Genomic DNA, 25,806 nt, shown 5'->3' with positions numbered 1-25,806 from the left:
GTGATTATTAGAACAGTAAATGACAAACCGCTCCATTTGGCCGCATATCATGCCCTGGTTGTAGGTCTCCTTGCCTCTTTGATGATGTCCATACAGTCAGGGGGCAGGTTGAGGTAGCCAAACTCTATGACCTCAGGAGCCATATTGCAAGGTTCAACTATTGCGGATCTGGGTGCTGAATGTCTCCACGGTTCTGAGTGAGGAGACTGGGCTTGAGGCGCAGCCGTTGGTGAGGCACCACTGAAAGCTCTAGGAACGTGGTGTACCATGCTTGCCGTGCCCACGTTGGAGCAACTAGGATGAGCGTCATGGAGTGCTGCCGCAGTTTGCGTGCCACCAGCGGTATGAGCGGTGCTGGAGGAAAAGCGTACGCAAATCTGCCTGACCAGTTCATCCATATCGCATTGCCCTTAGACTGCGGGTGTGGGAACCTGGCCCCACTCGTGCATTTGGTGGCTGTGCCTGCTGAGCAGGTCCGCCATCTGGTTGTCCTTGCCTGGGAGATGCTCCGCCATGAGGAACATGTTCCTTTGAATGGCCCACTTCCACATGCTTTGGGCTAGATGAGACCATTGTGGAGAGTGCGTGCCTCCCTGCTTCTGGATGTAATACATGGCAGTCATGTTGTGCGTCCGGATCAGCACGACTTTGTTGCACAGATGCAGTCTGAAGGCCTTCATTGCCATGAAGATCGCCATGAGCTCCAACAGGTTGATATGCATCTTTTGCTGCTGCGCTGTCCATAGTCCCTGCACTGTATAATGGAGGACATGCGCTCCCCAACCCTGTAGAGAGGCGTCCGTTGTCAGCACTATCTGTGGTACAGGCTCTTGGAACGGTCGTCCCCTGCACAGGTTTTGTGTGTTCCACCAATGCAGAGAGTTGTATGCACGGCCGGTCACCAACACTAGGTCTTTTAGATGTCCGAGAGCCTGGTTCCACTGTCGTGCTAAGCACTCCTGAAGCGGACGCATGTGTAGCCTTACGTGAGGGACTATAAAGATGCAGGAGGCCATCATACCTATCTGCTGCATGAATACCTGCACTGGGAGTGATTGTTGGGGCCTGAATTTCTGAATGAGCAATTGCATGCTGTTGACTCTGGCTGAGGTTGGGTGCGCTGTCGCTGTTAGAGTGTTGATTGTCGCACCCAGGTACTGCTGCACATGTGCGGGCTGAAGGGGAGATTTTGGGTAATTCAGTGAAAATCCTAGACTGTGTAGGAGGTGAATTGTGCGGGACATGTGGCTGGCACATTGCTGGGCTGACTTTGCTTGAACAAGCCAGTCGTCCAGATAAGGATAGACATGGATGTGTCTCCGAAGGTGCGCCGCCACTGTCGCTAAGCACTTGGTGAACACCCTGGGGGCAGTAGTGACCCCGAAAGGCAGGACCTTGAACTGGTAATGCTGGTTGTTTATGGTGAACCGGAGATATTTCCTGTGCGCTGGGTGAACGGGAATGTGGAAATATGCATCCTTTAGGTCTAGGGTTGCTAGGAAGTCTCCCTGAGTGAGCAATGGCAGTACCTGATGTAAAGTCAGCATGTGAAAGTGTTCTGACACGATGTACTGGTTATGGGGTCGAAGATCTAGAATGGGCCTGAGAGACCCGTCCTTTTTTGGGATTAAGAAGTACAGTGAGTACACCCCTGTACCCTGCTGATATAAAGGCACGAGTTCTATGCATCAAGACAGTGTAAACTTTGCTCAACCTCAGATGGATCTTATTGCTAGCAGGGGTCCCCCAGCCACAACCCCTACCTTGTAAGGGTTGGTTTTGACTCTTGGAGGAAAAAGATGAACCATAGGCTCTTCTTTTGTTGAACTGTCTCCATGTACGCGAAGGACATTTAAGAGCCACAAGCTCTCGATCCTCTGCAGTTTGTTTTTTATCATGTCCTTCATCTGTGGTCTGAACACATTCTTTCCAGAAAACGGAATGCACATTAGAAGAGACTTCTTACTGGAATTTGCTTTCCATGATCTCACCCACGAAGCAGGCATGCCCATTGTGGAACATCCCTGCATGTCACCTGGTAAATGAACCCCTTTGGATTGAGACACTGCGATGATCGCATGGCATGTCCATTGGGTTTGAGGAGCAAGGTCTTTGTCCTAGAGAATCCAAAAGTAATAAAAAGAAAATAAGTTTCTTAAAAATTACCAGTACTTTCAGTGTAAATAAAAAATGCTCTTCTCACGTCCCACCAAAGTAAACTTTGCTCAACCTCAGATGATGACTCAGGATAGGAGGACGGAAATATTAAACACAGTGGAATTTTGAGGGAAGAGAAAGTGAAAATGGATGTAAACCCATTTTATCATGAAAGAACGACAAACATGGTTGTTCACCCAGTAAAGCTACCAATTTCCCCCATTTTATGACCCAAATAAATGGCGACCGAAAAGAGGACTTTTGCTGAAAGGGATTCAAGCTCTACTACATGAAGCGGTTTGAAAAGTGGATTCTGCAAGGCCTTCTTTTTGTGACTTTTGGGGTCACAGGACAAGGTAAAAGATTTCTCAAACCCAATTGATAAGTTTTGTGATTGCCCCATTGTCCTAGTATAAAGGGGTCAGTTGCAGGGTGAAATTCTGGGATGCTCAACAAGGGCTGCTGAAATAAGACTGAATCCCAGGATGGAACTGGAGAGGGCATTACTGGACATTTGAGAAACAAACCTCTTAGAGTCTGAAAGCCAAATTGTCAATATCTAACACGTGCTAACCACTGAAGGCTGTATCCGTTTGTCGACCACTGGTTCCCTTATGTGTATGTTGGACATTGGCTGATACTGGGGGTTAGGGAGTCCTTGATTTTTAGGTCTCGCCTACGCAGGAATCTATTTGCTTTTTTGCCCATAAACGTGCACGCTTTGCATTGCTTTCATCAACAATGAGTAAAAGAATCAGGCATTTGTATAGCGCCCATCTACCGTCAGTAAGCCTCTGTGTGCATTCAGGATCTCAGTGCTCCCTGCGGTTCTGGAATTCCGTTGCAAAGAGTTAATGTGTGTCATGTATCTACTTTGATAATAAAGATGAAACTTTTAATAATAATAAGACACAAGTTGAATTCAGGTTTGTAGAGTGCTATTGCTAGCCGGAAGCGTACTTTTTCTTCCTGTCAGGCTCGTGGCTTGCCGCATTCTTGTACTAAGAGGGACCACACAGGAGGATGAGATATCAGAGGTCATGTAGTAGGTTACTATCTGTCAGGGGTGTGGAAATTTTACAAATATCTACTTGGCCAAAGGACAAAATGTTACAGAAATCTACTTGTCCTGGGAAGAGACCAGGTGTGTATGCACGGAAAGAACCTGCACGGCAATCAGTGCAACATACTATTTTCCCTATGTTAGACTCATGCTTTGATTTGTTACCTTTGCCTCAAATTGTAAAGCGCCTTGATATCCTCCGGGATCAAGTTCGCGCTATATAAAACTTTATAAATAAATAAATAAATAAATGGCCCCTTTTTGCAGCATGCAGAGTACTTATTGCTGCAATAAGTGCATGTGCTCTGCGGACATAGGACGGTGTCTTGGGGGTATGTTGGGTGGAGTGGAGGTTAGTTCTAGACAATAGCCGTGTTGGATAAGGTCTCTCACCCACCCGTCTGTGGTTATGCCTTCCCAGACTGGCAGGAATTGCCGGAGTCTTCCCCCGACTGGTGTTATATGGTCGGGGGGCAGTGACAAGACGTCACTGTTTATTGGTGGCGGAGGATCTGGCATTATTATTTCCGCGTCCTCTGCCTTTGGTGCTGTTCCCACGATAGCCACCCCTATTGTTCTTGTTATAGGTGGTCTGCGTGCCCCCTCTGTTGTATTGGGCTTGTTGTGATGCTTGACCTCTGGAGGCTCCCCTGTTACCGGAGCGACGAAAGGAACTGCCCCTGAACTGTTGTGACTGCAGAGCCCCCATGAATTTTGCTGTCTCAGTGTCTTTCTTAATTTTCTCAAGGGTTGTGTCTACATCAGGTCCAAAGAGAAAATCAGGGTTAACCGGCTGGTTGAGTAAAGTAGTTTGTATTTCCGGCTTAAAACCAGAGATACGTAGCCAGGCATGCCTTCTAAGCATCACACTTGTGTTTATGGCCCTAGCTGCCGTGTCTGCTGCATCTAGCGCACACTTGATGGACGCATTTGAAATTAATTTCCCCTCTTGTATCAGCATTTCTGCTCCTTCCTTATAAGCTTCAGGCAGGTGTTGCAGTAACTGCTCTAACATGTCGTAGTGTGCCCTATCGTATCTGGCTAATAGGGCCTGTGTATTGGAGATCCTCTAAATATTTGCTGCCTGAGCCGCTACTCGCTTGACAGATGCTTCAAAGATTTTGGATTCTTTGTCCGGAGGGGGAGCATCACCACTGGTTTGAGAGTTTGCCCTCTTACGAGCATTAGCCACGACGAGGGAGTCCAACGGGAGCTGGCCTTTGATGTACGTAGGGTCCACAGGTGCAGGCCGCTACTTTTTCTCAATCCTTGGGTTTACAACCCGTGCCCTTGTGGTCTCCTTGAAGATGTCAGTAGCGTGTTTAAGGACACCTTTTAGCATAGGCAATGTTTTAACTGATCTTTCTGATGTTAAGAAAGTATCAAACAAAAAGTCCTCCTCTACTGGGTCAGCATGCATGTCCACATCATGGTTTTTGGCTGCCCTTTCAATTAAAGCGTTAAACGCAGCCGTATCCTCAGTAGGCGAGGTTTTGATGGTATAGGACTGAACTTCAGGTGTGCTGTGTGGCTCACCAGGGTCAACAGGGTCAGTCCAGGCTTGTTGGTCATCCTGATCTGTGTCAGCAGGATAATTGAACTCCTCTTCATTGTATCCCTCCCCTATATCCTCATAGGCGCGTGTGGGGGAATAGGAATAGTCTTGTTCATAGGACTCCACAGGCTCGGAAAGAACAGGTGAGGTTGCCGAGTCTCTTTTTCTTTTCAGAGGGATTTTGTATGACTCTAAAGGAGTCTCTGGCATTATTTTCCTTTTGTAAATGGTGAGTCTCCCAGTATCTGAGTCGATGAACAGTTTTGTCTGATTGTCATAGGAGGGTGGTTGAAACATCACATCCTCCTCAGTGGACTGAGTCCTTGAAACTACCGACACTTTCTTGGTAGTGTCGGTGCCCTTTTGTGGCTCTAAGGTTTTTGGTCGAGCGGTAGGGGGCAGTCCATATTTAATAGGTTGTGTAGATGAAACGACCTTTGTTGAGGGAGTTGCAGTTTTCGATCCGACCAACTTTGTCGGATCACTGGGCTGATTGCCGCTTTGCGTCGATTCGAGCTGACGGTGCGCAACAGGTACGCCTTTGTGCTTCGACGCGACGCGCTCTTTCGGGCCGGGTGCACTTTTCGACTCGAGGGCCTTGCTGGAAATCGGCGCCGAGGCTGGAAGTTTCGGATCAACAGTTTTCCTAGCCTTGAGTCCTTTGCCAGTGTCGCCATCTTTGGGCGTGGACGTCGACAGCGTTAGCGTGACGTGCTTGACGGCAGAGACAGGCTTCGGCGTCCCGTGTTTCGGGTCGACGCCCCCTCTTGACCTCGAAGGGTTGATGACACTCTTATATTGGGGTGGAGTCGACGAATCCGAGGCTGTCGATCCGAGGACTGACTTCAGCAGTTTCGGTTTCGATACAGTTGCTGTCGGTTTCGGTTTCAATGTCGCCGCTGAAAGTGGCTGATTGACCGATGGCTCCGTAGAGGTATTCTTAGCCGGGCTTGGACGCGGGGCTATAGAATGTGCAGAAAGATCTTGGCTAAGGCCTTCCGGCGATGCCTCGACCTGAGCCGTAGAGAGTATAGTGTCAGTATTGGGCCCCGCGATTGCGGAAGGCCCTTGCTCATCGCCTGAGTCGTCATCGACGGCTCCGATGGCTTCTGCGTCGTCTCCTACCTCGACGATGTCTTCCTCATGGACGTAGTCTTGTTCTTCGTCCACACTATAATGTGAGTCGGGCTCCGATGCAGGGTGCGACTGCTGGTCAGGATCCTCTTGATCAGCGCCCTCGACGTAGTCTGCCTCGAAGATATCTTCTGGTTCTGGCGCTGATTGCTGGGCCGACTGCCTCGCGGCGCGCCGAAGCCGAAGCGTCTTCTTCGACCAGAACTTTGAACAGGCCATGCAGCTGGCCTCGTCGTGGTCCGGGGATAGGCACTTATTTCACACTGGGTGCACATCGATGTGAGGGTATTTGGACTTGCAGACGGGGCATTTCTTGAACGGGCTCTGTTCCATCGGCGACGCTCGTCGGGGCCTAGATGTCGAAAAAGGCAATACGGCCTTCGACGTCCTGTTCGAAGAACTGGATGAAGTACCGGGCACCGAACGAGACAATACCGACGCCCCGAAGGCCTTTTGGCCTCGCGAAAAGTGTTTTAAGTATAATCCGAACTTGAGTCGAGAAGGTACATCCGAACCCAATGGCGGAAAAAAACAATCTGAAGATGGAGAGGATGCCTATGCGCACTGTAGTCCAAGGGAGGAGCCACCTATCTCGTGATACTTCGAAGACTCTTCCAGGACAACAATGTGCAATCATCCGGACCCAACACTAGGCGGCGATCTATGCACAGATATAAATTCAGCAGCCCACATGCCTCGAACGTACGGAGTTCCTCGGTGTAAATGTGTTGGAAGGTCAAGAGCAAGGAAGGGTAGTGTGGTCACAGGGAGGCTGACGGTGTGTGTAGTGAGGAGATGGAATTCTCCTTGTAGGAACTAGGGCTCTCACACACCTAGCAAGCTAGGTGTCATGCTTCATCATATGAGCCTGCACCTCGCCAGGTCGGCGCTGCAATCCCTGGCGGGCACCCAGAACCGGGGCTCTTTGTCGGGGATCTTTTGTTCCAGCCAGTGGGTGCAGTGGGGGTGAGGGGCCTAGTGTGTGTAGATGTAAGGAAGATACGTGGATTAAAATAGGTCAGTTAGTCCTAACCAAACTTTTATTCCAAAGGTAAACTGCCTAATTAAAAGGTGGAGAGGGGCAAAGAACTAGTAATTAAGCGTCTAGTGGTATGTGCCCTACTCTCGGATGATCAACATGTTTCGTGTCTCAATTGTCAAATCGATCAGGACACTTCTTCAAGATCAGTGTTAAAACTATCTACACCAAGGTAAGTGAAAACTACATACCCTGTGTGTTCATATTAGACCTAGAAGATGGATAAAAAAGGGTGGGGCAACGTGTAAAAACACATCAGTAGTTGTGTGAAGTATCGTTATTAATCAATGAACCAATCACTGCCCAATAGTGCTCCAACACACCTAGAGTCATTGTGTGTCATGCAGGTATGGTGTCCACAATATTCACAAAATGTTCAATCAGTGAGAACCTATACCTAGAAGGAAAATTCAATGTAAGGCATCCACTGGAGTGTTCATGTGCATTACAAGTTGCTGTGCACGGTATAAAGAACAATAATCAAATGATATCCATAAGGTCACATAAAGAAGGTATAGCTGTATAGATATAAGGAAATGGTAAGACAAGGCAGGACATTACAGGACTCACCTAAACTGCCCGCAAATTGCGCTTGCTACAGTAGCCGGCGGTATATGGACGCCAATTGGGTCCTGGTGGGGAAGAGGAGAAGGTGAAGTCGCAACAGAGCTCCTAGTTAGCCTTACAAAGTTAAAGAACGAGGAGTCAAAAGCATAGCGGTTACTGTCAATGATGACGTCCAGAGTAAGGGTTAGACCTTGAAGAGGCTGGTTACCGTTTTGAGGAGCCAACCCTATGCGGTAGACCATGCGAGGACGGGACCAATGCAGGACTGAGCCAACGAACGGCGCGCCCACAGCAAGCTGGAGCACGGCCCCTCGGTATCCCGGACCCGGTGCAGCCCCGCAATTACATGTCCGCCGCACAATGGATGGGCCTCACTGCCGGTTGCCAGAAGGGGCCCATATCTAAGAACACTCACCTCGTAGAGGGGGAATAAGTCAATCTCGGGTACTCACCAGGCGTGTTAGACGCTCGTGTGAAGAGACCTACCCTGCCGCCGACACCGGGATGGTGGAGGTGCATCGGCGGCATAATGTATTGGTGTGCCGGGGTCATGTGAGATATCACGTGTTTGGCTAGTCACCAGATATAAAAGTGGAAGAAGTACCATTAAATGCACGGAAAGGCATCGCCGAGGTGGCCATCTTGTAATGTGTGACAAACGGGTACAACTAGTAGTTTGACCAGACGGTGTCAGTTGTCTGTTCACGGGGTAACACTCCAGTGTGAGACAAGATTAAACAATGATCTAGGGAAAGGTAAATAAAATTAATAGTATGATAGGCAAACACCAGGATATCAAATGCCATTAAATACATACACAGGCATCGCGATGGCGGCCATCTAATGAGGTGTTGTCGGGACCAGCAAGTGTATCTAGTTAATAGACCAGACAGTGTGTGTTATCTACCCCGGTGCAATGTTCCAGTGTTGGTCAAGACATGAAAAACGACTAGGGGAGAAGATAATGAATTTAATGAATTATGCAGGGACGATGGTACCTATTTAGACATGGTGTTGCTGTGTGGTTGAGACAGCTAATGACAATTGCTGAAAAGTAATTAAAACTCAAAAGCAAAGGTATTTGTGGTGCCATTAGTTCCCATAATGGAAACATTAGATAGTACTAGGCCAGGGCTAGTGAGGGGTTCAGTTCAACGAGCCCCAAGGGATATCATCATTAAGGCCAGTGGTGTGTGCTGATAATCTATGTACCCATCGCTGCTTGGCTCTAAATAGTGCAGGTTTGTTGATGTTAGTGAAGGCTTCTAGTACAGTCCAACAAAGGTTGTCAGGGATGTGTTGTGTTTCTTTGTAGTGGGTATAGAGTTTGATCGTGACCCTCTGGCAACGGATAATACTCCCGTGCTCAGCAATCCTTGTCTTGATGGGTCGCATCGTCATGCCTATGTACCGCATACCACATGGGCAGGTGAGCATGTAAATGCATTGCTTGGTGTTGCAGTTGGTGTGTCTCTTTTGCGTCCATTTGAAATTAGGTAGTAGTGTCAGCTCTTTAGTAGTGGTGGTTAATGGGCATGCAACACATGAACCACAGGGATAGTGCCCAGTCACTGTTGGTATACCCCATAAGGTACTCTGGGTGTCCATATTGGTTATTTTAGGTCTGGTATTTACCAGTGAGTCTTTGAGGTTGTGAGTCCTCTCGTACGCAAATCTGGGTTTCGGAAGATTTAAATCCCCTGTGTTCAAGATCTCCCAGTGTTTGAGGATTATCTTCTTGATTCTTGTGGAGTCTGGGGTAAAGGACGTCACACATGTGATAGAATCAGTCAATGGTTTAGACCGGGGTTTCAGTAGTGCCTCCCTTGGGTTGTTCCTGGCCCTTTTAAGTGAGTTACTGATCTGTCTCTCAGGGTAGCCCCTAGCCATGAGGTTAGATGCCAAGGTAGTGTCCTCTGTCTTGTAGTCAGCGAGTGTGGTGCAATTGTGCCTAATTCTTAAAAACCTTTGGAATAAAAGTTTGGTTAGGACTAACTGACTTATTTTAATCAACGTATCTTCCTTACATCTACACACACTAGGCCCCTCACCCCCCACTGCACCCACCGGTTGGAACAAAACATCCCCGACAAAGAGCCCCAGTTCTGGGTGCCCGCCAGGTATTGCAGCGCCGACCTGGCGAGGGGCAGGCTCAAATGAAGAAGCATGACACCTAGCTTGCTAGGTGTGCGAGAGCCCTAGTTCCTACAAGGAGAATTCCCTCTCCTCACTACACACACCATCAGCCTCCCTGTGACCACACTAACCTTCCTTGCTCTTGACCTTCCAACATATTTACACTGAGGAACTCCATACTCTCTTTGTATCTCCCAAAAATTGCTGATTCAAGGCCTGATTCTTTCCAGGCTGGATTTTAGCAATTCCATCTATCTAGGGGCCCCAGAGGCAACTCTGAACAAACTACAAAGGGTCCAAAACACAGCGGCCGGATCCTCACTAACACCCCCGCCAGAGCCTCGGCCAAACCAGCTCTGAAGCGCCTCCATTGGCTCCCGGTGAGAGAACGGGTGATGTTCAAAGCCCTCTGCCTGGCACACAGGCTGATCCAAAATACTGGCCCCCCAGGCCTAAAAAAATTTATCAAACCCTACAAAGCCCCCAGATCCCTTCGCTCCGATCAGGAACATCTTATCGTCACCCCTAGAGTCAAGAAGGCCCGAACAGGAGGTAGGCGCTTCTCTGTCCATACCGCACGCCTCTGGAACGCCCTACCTCACAACCTGAGAACTGAATCCATCTACCTAAGGTTCAGGAAGCAACTGAAAACCCACCTCTTCCCTTAAGCCATCCCTGCCCTGCTGACCCGCCAGTTGTATTGATCCTAGCGCTGGGATACCTACGGGTGACTACGCGCTCTATAAAATTAATATAATAATAATAATAATAATAGTATCACAGTGACACAGTGGTGCCAGGTATGGCTGGTAGTATTGCTTGTCTTTAAACTCATCATCATCATTTTACGTGCAGCTCTGATGACTGTGCGCTGCTCCGTAAATCTCCGTAAATCCCATCATCCTCCTCTTCATCCTCTTCATATTCCTGAAGGTCCAACAAATGCGATGGAGGTAATGGAGAATTTACTTTAGAACTACAGTTTGTGAACAGGTACTGGCTTACCCTTTTGTGAGTGAGTAGAATGAGTACATGTCCATTCCTAACACTCCCTTAAACTCTCTGTGGAGTTGTTAGTACTCCCTTAGGAAAGTGGAACTTAGAACTTATGTGGTGGTGGTGGAATGTTTATCTTTGACTGTAAAGGGGAGTTGGATCTGAAGAGCTGGGATTGTAAGCTGTAGGTATCTGAAGATAGTCTTTGAAGAATGAAGAGCAATTTTCTACATGCTGCCTATGTGGATCTCTACATAACTGGAGACAAGTTGAACCATATCTGTGCAAGGGACAAACAAGTGATACCACCATCCCTGGATACACTGGAAATTTCTATCCAAATTTTAATGCTCAATCACGGAATCCTACACTGCATCTACAAGTTAATGCTATCTTCATGTGCCAAAGAAATACTCGTTGTCATCGTGCTATGATAGACAAGCATCTGTGTAGGGAAACAGCCTTACGATAAGACAGTATGACCGTGGCAAATATTTTTTTAGTTTCTTTTGCCAGTACTCATGCAGTTTTTGTCGGAACAAAAATGTGATGTTTATGCATCGGTTACAAGAACGGGACAAATATTTGGCTAAATTATTACAATCTTCTAGAGTACACAGTATTGTAAATGATGTACTGCCCATTAGCCCTGTTGTGGTAAATAAATAAATAATACCCTATTTTTGAGTGCATGAATGAATAAATAACAGATAGCTCAATAAATAAGAGTCAAGATTCGAGGTAGTAGGAGTTTCTGCAGGTTTATTACAGCATAAGGACAGGATCAGGACAACCTGCATAGGATGAGCAGAACGACAGGGCCCAGCAGGACAACTGGGACCCAGTAGGGGAAAAAGATGCCCAGCAGCTGCTGGGGCTTGGTCTGGGATGAGCGCGCTAACATTCAATAACATAACATTGATATATATATATACATAGCGCAAACACATAGCATTACATTGCAGTAGGCGTAACAGTGGGTGGAATAGAAGGCGTGACGTGTAACAGTCGCGAGAGATAACAGTAAAAGTGGGTGTAACTGGGAGTTTACATAGACATGTGATGCAAACGTAACAGAATATGTCATGAATGGGCGGAAACATAGGAGGGGGCTACCTAAGGAGCCGGGACCTCTAACCTAATGGTGCGCGAAAACTGGCAATGACGTGTTACTAGGAGAAGTTGGGGGCTACGAACTCTGTGCTAGGAGCAGAGACTAGAGTCTGGAGGGTCGGAGCGACATGTACCTAATCCTATCTGGTATCTAATGTTTAGGGAACATGTTGATATAAACTAGAAGTCATGAGGGGAAAAGCTAACCTGATTCTAAGACTGGACCATGCATTATTCTACATGTAGTACGTGAAGAATATTAAATGACCATTAAATACAGTATTTCTCTAACGTGGAGCCGAGAAGGCTAGACAATGACGGAAACTATTGATGCAGTTCAGTAGCTTAGGAATGCAGAAGAGGAGGACTGAACTGATAGCAGGAACTATAACATACTTTTGGCAGACTCAGAGGCAGAGCCGGGCTGCACCGGGCACTGCGAGGCAGGAAGTAAGTGAAAGGTCGAGGATACAGGTGGGGGCTGTATCGCTCCTCAGCGAGGCTTTCAGGAGACAGGAGCTGAATCTGTGGTCCGGGCCCTTTTGAGGCCTAGAAACGGGGACTTTATAATTGAATAACGTGCACACTGAGAAACGTGGCAACATTACTTACATAGGCCTGATATTCGTAGTATTCACGAGGACTGGAAAATAGCATACCAGAGGTGGACACAACTGTAATTGCGTCTTTAATCAGAAATGGGGAATAACATATGCATATTGGTCATGCATACATAACATATGATGGATGAGGCGTAGGGACACAGAACATGGCAAAATTTACTTTTCCACATTCCCTCCTTGTCACTACGTTTACATCAGGAAACATCAATATTCATGATACCGTCTATCATTTCATACAGTACCATTTGCTCGTCTCGAATTGTCTTGGAACGGGATTTAGAACGGGGCTTGGGACTAGGAATACAAGAGGTAGCACACATGCTGCAAATCGCAGGGCCACATTGTATACAGAGGCAGCAGCTAAATATGATCGCTACTGCAATACCTAGGAAGGACAGGACTTTCCATCCCCATGCGGAAATGATATTCCAGAACCAACCGGACCATGTCCAGGTGCCTGGATCTTGATGTAACAGATGGGCAATTTTATGAAGTCTGGTTATAGCTGAATAAACAGACGGCGCGTTATTTGGAATAAAAATGCAACAACTGGATCCGAGAATTCTACAGGCCCCGCCCCTATCGGCCAGTATGACGTCAAGGACGAGACGATTCTGTAAAACGACAAATCTCATAGCAGATTGCTCTTCGGTTAAGTTACCTAGAGCAGAGGCAGTCTCATTTACTACAGCTTCGAGGGTTCTTGTTAACCTACGGATTAGTTTACTATTCTGGACAGGTCCTATAAAGAAAAAGAAACCTTTATTGAAATCTGTATACTGTTCTAGAGCAGTTTCAGTTTGATCGACAATTGGGGACTCCCTTCTAGGTCTAGTGTGTACTAAGAAAGAATTCCTATGATAATCAGGTGGAGCTAGAAAAACAGGTGGCAGTAGGAAGGCAATGTAACAGGTTCCCTCCCAATCGAGGGGCAGACGGACATATGCAGTTTGACCACAAACAAAATAAGAATGACGTGAAGCTTTGAAAATAGATTTCCCACTGTCACCATACTTGACAACAGTAGTACATTCACTATGACCTATATGTACAGAACCATAACTACGGATACATAATTCGCCTTTGACTGGTAGTACTGAAATAGCAGGTAAGTCTGGAGTATTATCAGACTGAACATTCAGAACCATGAAATTCGACGAATAATTTCCTAAATTATATACCTCATTTTCTAAATCTAAACCTGTTCTGTGGGGAAAACCTTGCTTGTCTGGAAAACATGTACTGTTAAGAAAAGACATATCTGTTGAGGATGACGTTAACGTGGACCATGCTCCACACGAACCATTGTGTGAGAATGGATAAGGAAAGAGTGGCAGAACTCCCTTCGATGTCTGGAAAGGGGGGAGTCGACCACACACCCAACAATTAGTGGCATTGCTGGTCTGGTGTGAATAATGTAACATACGGATGAATGTGTTATTACGCATGGCGAGGCGGTATGAATATTCGTGAGGAGGCAGATCACTAAACGTGTGCTCTACTGTAGCATTAGCAGACATATTTACATGAGGAACTGGTAAATACAGAAAAAATGCGTAGCTGGTGCAGGAAATCATTAGGCTGAGAAATAATATGAAACTCAGAAAAACGATGCATTGTAGTGAACTGCGACTGACTCTCTCACTATGGGGGTCTATTTTATACATGTCAGAAACAGTCTAACCGTTTCACCTAGGGGAGGACTTATACAATCAAACTGGCTGACTTATTAGACCTGAGCTTTAACTTATACTCCTGTTGCGGAGTTTTTTCTAACAAGGGAGGGGTTGTAACAAAGTCTGGTGCGGGACAGTCCTTTAAAACGATGTTCTGGCAATCCTTCGAATCCTGGGAAATGTTCTTGGCAATGTCTTTGACGACTGGCTTTGGTCCTTTAAAAAGTTTTACATGAGAAAGGTGGACCCACCCCTTCCTGCCTTCTAACTTGACGGCAGTTCGGGTGGTCAAGAGGACTTGACGTGGCTCTTTCCAACGTGGTTCCAGCGGACTTGATCTGTCAAAGTTGCGGATCATCACCAACGACCCTGGAACGATCTCGTGCGGTGCCACCTCGGTATTGTCTGGAAATGTGGCGGCAACCTGTGAACGACATGAGTTGAGGGCAGACATCAAGGAAGCTAGGTAATCTGTCAGCATATTACATGAAACATCGGTAATACTTCGGGGTCTAGGAGTACCCCACATGTTAGGGGGGCGGCCGAAAACGACCTCATACGGGGACAGACCTGATCTGGAATGTGCGACCATACGCATGTAAAACAGAGCGACTGGCAAAGCTACTAACCAGTCTACACCTTTGTCTTTACAGACTTTTGCTATACGGATTTTCAGAGTCTGATTATGTCTTTCTACTAGTCCAGCTGCTTCTGGATGGCGTACACAATGGAACTTCCACTGGTACCCTAACAACAGGGAAACGTGCTTCATGAGTTCGGATGAGAATGGCTGACCGTTATCAGAATATACGACTCTAGGGAGTCCGTATCTAGGGAAAAATTCACGAACCAACTGTTTGGCAGTGGTCGCGGCTGTGTAATCTGGGACTGGATATGCTTCTGTCCACCTGGACAAAGCGCATACTACTACAAGGACATACTTGAAACCTCGACATCGCTCCATCTGAATATAATCCATCTGGAGGACCTCAAAAGGGTGGTCAGGGGGCTGGAAACCACCTTGTTCCACCGGGACACTTTTACCTGGATTAAACTGACAACATATCATACAGGTACGGACTTTCTGCTTGGCTGCAGCTCGTAAATGCTTGTTGAACCAAATGTTCTGGATACTGTCTAACATAGCTTTTTCTCCTAAATGTGCTGGACTATGTGCGGTATTGATAATGACTTGAACCATAGAATCGGGGAGAAACCATGTGGCTCTACCCTTCGTTAACCATCCTTGATCTGTCTGGACCCCTCCTTGTACAGACCATTTCTTGATTTCATCGGGAGTAGCATGTAACTGGATATCTATGACATCTTGTGTAGGGTCCTTAACTGTCATGCATGTAATCAGATCTGGAGTATGTGTCCGATTAACTGGAATGTCTGGAGTCTGTGCTGTAAGCTTGGCTGTGCGGTCTGCTAGATCATTACCTTGGGAAATAATGTCTGTGACTTTCGTATGTGCTTTGCACTTCATGATAGCAATAGATGTCGGTAAATGTATGGCATCTAACAGGGCTTGAATAAGGAGACCATGCTGAATCTTGGTTCCATGAGAAGTCATAAAACCTCTCTCCTGCCAGAGCACTCCGAAGTCGTGTACAACTCCGAATGCGTAACGTGAATCTGTGTAAACATTAACCTTCAGGTTCTTGGCATGTATACAGGCTTGTGTCAGAGCAACTAGCTCTGCTGCTTGAGCGGACAGAGTATCAATACGGTGTGTTTCAATAACTTCAGTGTCAGTAGTCACTGCATACGCGGCGACTAGTTCTCCTGTACTAGTTCTCATACATGAACCATCCACATAAAGTGTCAGGTCAGGATCTAGTAACGGAATGTCTGTCAGGTCTTGTCTTGGCTTAGTCGTAATGTTAACTACTTCCACACAATCATGTGGATCTGGATTTGAATTAACTGATGGTAACAGTGTAGCAGGATTCAGGACGTTGCAGCGTCTAATTTCTATGTGTGGCTGGAACAGTGTCAATTCATAACCTGTTAAACGTGCAATTGTCAAGTGCTGAGTCTGTGTTCGGTTTAAAAGAACTTCTACTGAATGTGGAACTTGTACTGTCAGGGAATGTCCTAAAACTATGGAATCACTTTGTCTGATAGCTAGTGCTGTGGCTGCAACTGACTTGAGGCACGCAGGCAACGCCTGGGCGACTGGATCTAATGTGCTCGAAAAATAAGCACAGGGCTTGTGTTGACCTGCTTGATCTTGTGTGAGAACAGATAATGCTGTACCTTCGCGTTCTGTAACGAAAAGTGTAAAAGGCTTACTGTAGTTCGGTGTAGCTAGAACTGGAGCTTGACATAGGGCTTTCTTTAACTCGTTGAAACTAAGTGTATGTTCAGATGTCCAAGGGAGGACAGTCGATACGGCTGCCTCCTGTGTCGTTAACTGTATCAATGGCTTGGCTAGAAATGCATACTGGGGAATTCATTGTCTACAATAAGAAGTAAGGCCGATAAAAGCACGTACCTCCTTCTGGGTTCTGGGCTGGGGAAGACTCGCTATTAACTGGATACGGTCGGGTGTCAACTGCCTACCCCTCTTGGACAGCAAGTGTCCTAAGTATACCACTTGCTGGACACAGAATTGAAGCTTCGAAGGTGACACCTTGTGCCCCATCTCGGCTAGAAAATACAGAACTGTAAGTGATGCTCGCTCGCAAGCACGTTCAGAACGGGCTGTGATCAGTAGATCATCGACATACTGGAGCAGGGCAGTGTCAGTTGGCATGTGAATGTTGTCTAGTTGTCTCTTGAGTGCTTGACTGTAAATACTAGGGCTTTCTGTGAAACCTTGAGGAGCGCGTGTAAACATATAGCTCCTTCCATTTAAACAGAATCCGAAAAGAAACTGCCTGTCTGGATGAATTGGAACACTAAAAAATGCATTCGTGAGGTCAATAACAGTGAAAAACATGGCTTCGGAATCAATGGCAGTTAACAGAGAAGAAATGTCTGGAACAACTGGGTACTGAGGAATAATACATTTGTTAAGCTCTCGTAAATCAATCACTAATCGATATACTGGGGGTGCATTCGGATCAGTACGTTTCATGACTGGAATGATCGGAGAATTGCATACATTGGAGTCAGTTTCTACAACTACCCCTTGAGCCATGAGCTCGTCAATAATTTTGGATAAGGCTGCTACAGCCTCAGGTGGCAATCTGTACTGTCTGATTCGGGGTAACACTACACCTGGTTTGAGAGTCACACGATAGGGTGTGATTTGCATGTAACCTACATCAGTTGGACCTTGCGCCCATAACTGCTGCGGAACATTAGACAATCTTGAATCAAAATCTCGTAATACATAGTGACCCTTAAAGTCACGTAGGAACAGACGTATTCCCTCTGGGGAACAACAAATAATTGCACCTAATTCTTTCAATGTCTTAATACCCAATAGATTTTCTGGACATGACTTAGTAAGTAACAGATCAGTAGTACGGGACAATGGACCTACTTCTAGAGTAACTGGCTGAGATATTTCATTAACTATGGGTTTTCCTGAAAATCCAAGGGAAACATTTCTTGAGCCTGAGAGCGGAGCCCCTGGAACTTCGGCATGACTAATTGTGGTCCTACTTGCCCCTGTATCGATCAGAAATTTTCTGTCTTTCCCTAATACTTGACTATGAACATAGGGACCTTCTTGGTCTACAGGTATCTCGATGAGAGGCACGCCTACCTCCCTCTCTAGGCTGTTTCATGAATATGACTGGTACTCTGGATACTCAGACTGTGCATACTGGTACATCTGCGATGTAACGTGCTGTGTTGCAGCAATAGGCTGCGGTACTGTAACTGTCTGCGGTGCATTCTGTGACTGAGGAGCCTGTGAAACTTGTTCTTGTCTAGGCGGACGTGGTCTTTCTTTAGTCTTACCAGTAGCTATGTTGTGCTTCAGAACTGCACAATCGTTTATGAAATGACCTGGCTGTTTACAATAATTGCAGTTCCCTTTAACGGGAGCTGCAGGATGACTGGCTTGATTCGGACCCCTCTTCTGACTGTCTTGGGGAATAGATTGTGCAACTAGCACTTTCATTTTCGTGTCTTTCATACGTTTTCTCTCGTGTTCTTGCTCTTCTCTGATTCTATTCTGGTGGTACTGGAGCATCTGGAGCATCTGGGACGGACTATTTGCTTGCCAGGTGCTTTCGACTTTCAAAACTCGGTTTTTAATCTGTGGACTTGAATTCTCGACCAATTTGGTAACGAAAAGATGAGGGTATGACTCACTACTTGTCTTGAGACCACTGTTAATACTGAAACATTTCTCGAATCTAGAATAAAAATCACTAATATCTTCTTCTTGTTTCTGTTTGCAGGCTGAGATTGCATCCCAGTCTTCTTTCCTAGTTGTCAATAATCTGGGTAAAACTTGAATCAATAATTCTGGTAATTCTTTACATTTATCTCCAAGACCGGTACCTGGTACTCGTGCCTTGTCTTCAGCTTCTAGAGCTGTCCAATCGATCTTTTTCTCTCCCACCTCCCATTCTTTTTCCTTTAGCTTTTCATACACCCCTGCGGGTAGCAGAACTTTTAACATTTTAATGATATCTGGGTAGGTGTATTCTCCCATACGGAGCATGTCTTTTAATTCTCGATGGAACCCTGCTGGATCTTTGTCATGACAGGGAATTAATTTCTTCATCTCGAGGAGTTCCATCTTTGATATCGGAGTGTATACAAACACTCGTTGCATGTCGCCACCCGCCCCTTGGACTGGGTGGACTTCTCGTAACGGATTCTGTCTGTCTATGTAAAACGGTTTACTTTCTGGGGGTGAGACATGAACAAAATGCGGGTTCAGGAACGTTCTATACTTGTGGCGCTGTTCTAGAATGACACTAATTAAATCGGTACCTAGACCTCTCCATCTATTGGATTTGCATATTCTGGGACGGTGTCATCCAAATAGGACGAAATGAAAATATCAGCTGCGGTCGGTTTGTGACGTAGCTTGGTCGGAACTAATGGTGGCGGGAAATTACTGGATGCCTCCGGGGTCGCTTTTGGCACACCTTCGGCAAGAAGAGGATACATACCCTTAATAAGGGCATGCCTCTGTCTGTCTGACTGTTCGGCTTTGACTTGTTCACCTATCTCGATTAATTCTCTTTCTTGGGCTCGTTCTTGGGATTCTCTACTTAACTCTGACTTTCTGACTTCCTTTTCCGTTCTTCTATGCGCTTCCTTACGCCATAACTCGATGGCATCTTTCTGTGACTGTCTGGCTTTCTTTTTCCATAATGCTTCTTCTACTCGCATGATACATTCGGCATCCCATGTACCCGATACGGGCCATCTATACTTTTCTTCTAACTGTTTGGTATACTCTACCCATAAATCTAAATACAATATGGCGCTTATGCCATGTTTCTGATACATAAAGTGACCTGGACTGTCCCTTGGCGGAACAGGAACTGCTGCTTCCAGCAGACCCTTTCTAGTTTTTAACTGACGTAACTTTGAAAAGAGCGGCATTCTAAACTTAAATCGGAACACAATACAATACACGAAAAACAATAACAATTGGGAAAACAATTCAGGCATACCACGACATTGAAAATACATTAAACAACATCATAAATAACAGTTCGAACAGAATACTACCTGAAAAATACTGAAAACAGAAACAGAACAGAATTCTCGAGAACGGAACAGACTAGAGTTACTGGATGCACTGCTGTAACAGTACGGAACATACCGGTCCCCTAAAGGAACACATCAAGACCCGTATCCACCTAGGTGGACACTTCGTTTGCGGGCTTGGGTACCACCAACCCACGGACCAGAGTCAATTTAGACTGACCCTGTCTAGACACTACCCCAGCAATGGTACTCACCGGGCAGCACGGAACGGAAGGCCTCGGACGGGACTGGACTACGACGACGAACTTCGGACTTCGGACTTCAGTTACGGGTGGACCTCCGGATACCTTGGACCTTGGACTCTCGGCTTGGGCTCTGGTCGGGACTCGCCGCGTTCCTCCACCGTCTCGTTCGGATGCTGGACCGCCTCCTCCGTCTCCTCCGTGGGCCTGAGGGATACTTAAAGCAGAAATATCTGCACTTGGCCAGAAGAGTTCCGTCACGACTGCAGGGGGTCAGGGGGTCGGCGTGGCTTCACCGACGCGTGGGGAAAGGGCAAGTCCCTATTCGGGCGCCATTATGTGGTAAATAAATAAATAATACCCTATTTTTGAGTGCATGAATGAATAAATAACAGATAGCTCAATAAATAAGAGTCAAGATTCGAGGTAGTAGGAGTTTCTGCAGGTTTATTACAGCATAAGGACAGGATCAGGACAACCTGCATAGGATGAGCAGAACGACAGGGCCCAGCAGGACAACTGGGACCCAGTAGGGGAAAAAGATGCCCAGCAGCTGCTGGGGCTTGGTCTGGGATGAGCGCGCTAACATTCAATAACATAACATTGATATATATATATACATAGCGCAAACACATAGCATTACATTGCAGTAGGCGTAACAGTGGGTGGAATAGAAGGCGTGACGTGTAACAGTCGCGAGAGATAACAGTAAAAGTGGGTGTAACTGGGAGTTTACATAGACATGTGATGCAAACGTAACAGAATATGTCATGAATGGGCGGAAACATAGGAGGGGGCTACCTAAGGAGCCGGGACCTCTAACCTAATGGTGCGCGAAAACTGGCAATGACGTGTTACTAGGAGAAGTTGGGGGCTACGAACTCTGTGCTAGGAGCAGAGACTAGAGTCTGGAGGGTCGGAGCGACATGTACCTAATCCTATCTGGTATCTAATGTTTAGGGAACATGTTGATATAAACTAGAAGTCATGAGGGGAAAAGCTAACCTGATTCTAAGACTGGACCATGCATTATTCTACATGTAGTACGTGAAGAATATTAAATGACCATTAAATACAGTATTTCTCTAACGTGGAGCCGAGAAGGCTAGACAATGACGGAAACTATTGATGCAGTTCAGTAGCTTAGGAATGCAGAAGAGGAGGACTGAACTGATAGCAGGAACTATAACATACTTTTGGCAGACTCAGAGGCAGAGCCGGGCTGCACCGGGCACTGCGAGGCAGGAAGTAAGTGAAAGGTCGAGGATACAGGTGGGGGCTGTATCGCTCCTCAGCGAGGCTTTCAGGAGACAGGAGCTGAATCTGTGGTCCGGGCCCTTTTGAGGCCTAGAAACGGGGACTTTATAATTGAATAACGTGCACACTGAGAAACGTGGCAACATTACTTACATAGGCCTGATATTCGTAGTATTCACGAGGACTGGAAAATAGCATACCAGAGGTGGACACAACTGTAATTGCGTCTTTAATCAGAAATGGGGAATAACATATGCATATTGGTCATGCATACATAACATATGATGGATGAGGCGTAGGGACACAGAACATGGCAAAATTTACTTTTCCACACTGTGACCATTCCTCCTACTAGTTATAAGGCCAGGGAAGTTACAGAAAAAAAAGTCCCATTGTTCACTGTTTAGAGGAACACTCACCAAATCAATCTTCCAAGTCACTTTATTTTGGGAAATTGGGATCTATGTGTTGGTGTAACTCTAGTTGCAGTGCTACCATACCTTTTTGAGGTTTGCGTTTTACAAACACAAATCCTTCACACTTTCAGGTGTCTTTTAAGCAGATAGTTAAATGCTAGGGTAAATACAGTTACAGTGAAAACAGAAAAATCCCTAATAAGTGACACTGAGTTGAGGGGCTCACACGCACTCCTTTTTTTCAAAACGGGGCAGGTCATGGATCACTATGATGAATATCTGTCTTTACTGGAAAAATATGGAAAAGGGATACATTTCCCCTGAAAACAACTCCTGACATCTTGTCTCAGACATTCTGATGGTGACAATAAGAGTTCAACAGATGTGCTTAAATGGAAGTCAAGCAAGAGAGCCGAAGAAAGAACATACTTATCAGTTGCAGATTATTTTGAAATTCTCTTCTCTTACTGCTCAAGCGACCTAAAAGACGTGCTCTAATTTTCTTACTCCTTCGGATACTGATACTGATATTGACTCTTGTCAGCACTTTATGTCTGAGTCAGTTTTGTTCTAAAATTAGAGGCATGAGCCTTGACAAAGCTCCTGCTTTGGTTCCAGAGCCAGTGAAAAGTTTCAACTTGGACACTACAAACAATGTACTGACTTTAAAGGTGATCCCCTAAAGACTTTTGCTAATGTCTCTAAAATTAGACTTCCCAACTATTGCCCAAAACATTTTTTTCTAAGACCTAAGACTGCCCCAGTCTGTCAGAGCAAGATTAACCTAGTTTCTATGCCTAATCCACAGATACATACCTGTTATGACGCAAACAATTCACTCATAGTAGACACCCATTAGCAAGAGACTTTTGAGCTTCCTCCCATTTGTAAAACTATGCCTCCTGCAATGAAGGAAGACACTACCAAGGATCTTGTGCTTCAAGACATCATGATCCGTACAGTTTTTAACGTCACACTGCTTGGCACTATGACCTAATGAATTGAGATACATAAACTTCCTATGCATGCAGAGTTTTGCACAGAGTGTAGTTAAATCAGTCACTGCTAATGTGCCTGCAAGGGACGCTAATCATCTAAATCTTGTTACTATCAATTTCATCCTGCCAAATCCTGGCACCAACTTGTTTATCTGCAGAAGATAGTTACCTTTGAAACAGATGTGATCTTGTCTAACACGGAGTCTGTGAGCAACAAATAAACCTTGAAGCACTTACCTTTCCAACTGGCAGCAAGTAAATCATGGCTTGAAAAAGAACCCAAAGAAGGCATATGCCAAACACGTTCAAATCCCACAAGGTTTCTACTGCTGGGATCGCTGGAGGAAAAGCCATAATGCTAACATCTTTCTGGCCAACCATTAGAAGAAGTGAAAAGACAGTGGCAGGCAGAATTAAAGTCAAGAAGAAAGCTCCTAAAAAGAAGTACAATAAACAGGAATCAGGACAAAATATATAAAGGTCACACAACTGTTAACAATACAACTGATGTGGGTACGAGGTTTTATTAACACACTTACTATTTTATCTCACACACTGATAGCTGCTGCTCAACAGTGCTAAAGCTTTTTGTTTCACACTTCCCAAACATACATATTTATTGAACAGGTGGGCATTTGTACTCCTATTTGTTTTGTCATTTCAGATACGTTTGCTTTTTTAGTATCCACCTTTACATTTTTCCATTTCTTTGCTTTATGCTGCTTCCTCAGACTCAGGAACCACTAATTATAGCAGGACGACTTTAAGTCCACCAAAAAACATTGGTATGTCACCATATTTTATAAACCGCAACTAAGATTAACTTCTTTTTCTATCTTCTGTAAAGATTTCCATTTTATTGAGAAGTTTCAAATGTTTCTAATAACCCCATAAGCAGGTCTAAACTGCAAAGTTTTGTGTGGCACACTGCTTACCTAATTTTCCTCCAAACTCTAGATCTTTTGTATTTCCTGTTGGTTTCTCAAGATATTTCTCTTCTCTTTGCTCCAGTTCCTTTGTTTTAATTTCTTCTTTTCGTGGACGTAGAGAATACTGCAATAACACCGGATTCCTTTCTGCTTCCTGGTCATACGTTGGCTGTGAAAAAAAATAAAATGTTTTTTTTAATATAATGTATATACAATATGTAAGGTACCATGCACGCTAGAATAGAAAACCTCTCTCATTCTGTTCAACTAAAAGCTTTTGGATAGGGGGCTAACGTGGCAGGGGTCGCCAGAGTGCTACTTGGAATATTATCCATCTGAGCAGACAGCTTTGTTTTTAATACAAAGATGAGCAAACATCATTGTCAATAAACTACCAGGTTTACATTCAAAACTACAGCAAAAGACATTTGAAAAGTGTAGCAGACACTCTTGAAGGATCTTAATAGTGACTTGATTGACATATTGAGAAAGGTAACAATGTTCCTTACTTGCAATCCTTGCATTGGGACTTCCGTGTGGCCCCAACAAAAAGACACTATGTTACTTGGGTGGGGCAAGGGCATCCACCATTGACTGAATGGGCCTCGGGGATGGGATTCCCGGGGCCAAAATCGGATCCGGGAGGGGAGCCATGATGGGGGAGATGACCGAAGTCCTTGCACAGCGAGGGTTTTGCTGCATGCAGGGAGTTGGCCACAGGACCTGCGGACAACCCCCTGCTGCATTGAAAAAAACATCCAAAGTCACAGGAAAAAAACAAAGGTTACAGGGACGTTATAGTTACAAAATAGAAATTGAAAAATCTAGCAAAATCACCAAAACAAAGGTTACTGGGACGCTATAGTTCGGTTTACAATTTTCACACACAAAACCATAGAAATTCAGCAGTTATAGAGTTATCTCAAGAAACTATGACCTGTGCCCTAAGGTAACAAAAACTCACGCCGTCAACATGCACTGCTAATTAATTACCCCACATATTACATCACCCATAGCATTTTCTATGACTTCATTGATAATATCTGTCAACTCAAGAATAAATCCCTTTGGAGTTGCTGTTCATTCAAAGGTTGCATACATACACACTCTCACATTCGTCATACATCCCCCACAATCCTAATTGAGCCAGATGCCACATAGATGGCACGTATTTGTGTGGGGGGGTAGGAGATAGAGAGGGAGAGAAAGAGCTTATAAAGAGGTTAAAGCATATAGAGAGGGTAAAAAAGTGCCAGATTATATTTATTTTACATTTTAAAAGTTACAAAACAAGAAATTCATGTCATTAATAGAAAACAACCATAGGGGGGGCGTGGCTAGCAGCCAGCTAAGATGGCCGCGAACTAACGGAGCTCCGTGACTGAAGAGCCCTCTTGCCATAAATCCGCCCACTTATCCGCACCACTGCAATTCATACTCCGTGCTACCGGTTAGAACTCCCTCTCCGGTGCGCAACGAGCCGACCCTGCCTCCGATAGACGACGGACCCGAGAAGCTACAGCGCGGTGTGCTCTGCGGCCTTTCTTCGCGCCTAAAGCCGGGGACTGAAGTGGGGAGCGGGCCCTGCCAGGCAAGTTCACTGCAGCGTGGGTGGGCGTGTGCAACGCACGGGTGAGCCCCGGAGTTATACTCCCACACACTACCCGGAATCTCTGTCAACCCGGCACGGCATCCAGCTGCCCCAGTGTGGCCCCTGCAACGGAAACGCGCCAGTAGAGAAGGGGAAGCGCCGGCGATCGCGGACCTACGGAGGGGGGCCTCCTACGACCGCTGCCGGTCACTGCGTCTAAACGTATCTTTCAACCGCGCGGCTTCCCGACCAGATTAAAGATTCACAGGCCGCCACAGCGCACCGGCTAATAACGACAAGGCACACCAAAGGGAAACGAGGCGCAAGACGCACACCAAGCATTCGGCCCTACCTCCCCAAGGTCCAACCTGAGTGCTCACAGTACCCTGTACAGATCTGCATCTCCCACACTGAATCATACGACGGAGGGGACCCAGCTCGGACGGCGCAATTCACGACAGCTCCTGCAACCAGCGGCTTTCAACCACTCGCCTGCTGAGCACGAACGCCCTGCTCTGCCCACACGGGACTCGCTGCACCACGAGTCACAGAACCAACTAAGGGCGCATCCTAAGCCTGCTCGGCGAGGCACATCCTCTGAGACACGAAATGAGTGGCAGGGGGCCACGGGGCCAACAGACACTGAAGCTAGACAAATTCGCCTACACCAAAGACCCACC

General features: G+C 46.0%; 1 protein-coding gene across 2 annotated transcripts in view; it reads right to left on the bottom strand.

The window, feature by feature from the left end:
- LBR (lamin B receptor) overlaps window positions 1-25,806 on the bottom strand; it is a 616,153-nt gene that overhangs the window by 371,367 nt on the left and 218,980 nt on the right. For both annotated transcript variants that reach the window (XM_078647525.1, XM_078647524.1), the window contains exons 5-6: window positions 23,542-23,704; window positions 22,844-23,040 (exon numbers count right to left, since the gene is read on the bottom strand). In XM_078647525.1, the coding sequence (XP_078503651.1) occupies window positions 22,844-23,040; window positions 23,542-23,704 (360 nt within the window). The remainder of the gene's footprint in view (window positions 1-22,843; window positions 23,041-23,541; window positions 23,705-25,806) is intronic.

This window comes from Lissotriton helveticus, chromosome 6 (genome assembly GCF_964261635.1).
Source record: "Lissotriton helveticus chromosome 6, aLisHel1.1, whole genome shotgun sequence".
In the NCBI taxonomy this organism is placed as follows: Eukaryota; Metazoa; Chordata; class Amphibia; order Caudata; family Salamandridae; genus Lissotriton; species Lissotriton helveticus.
Note: the sequence above shows the minus strand (reverse complement) of the source record. Positions and strands in the feature narration are given on the sequence as shown.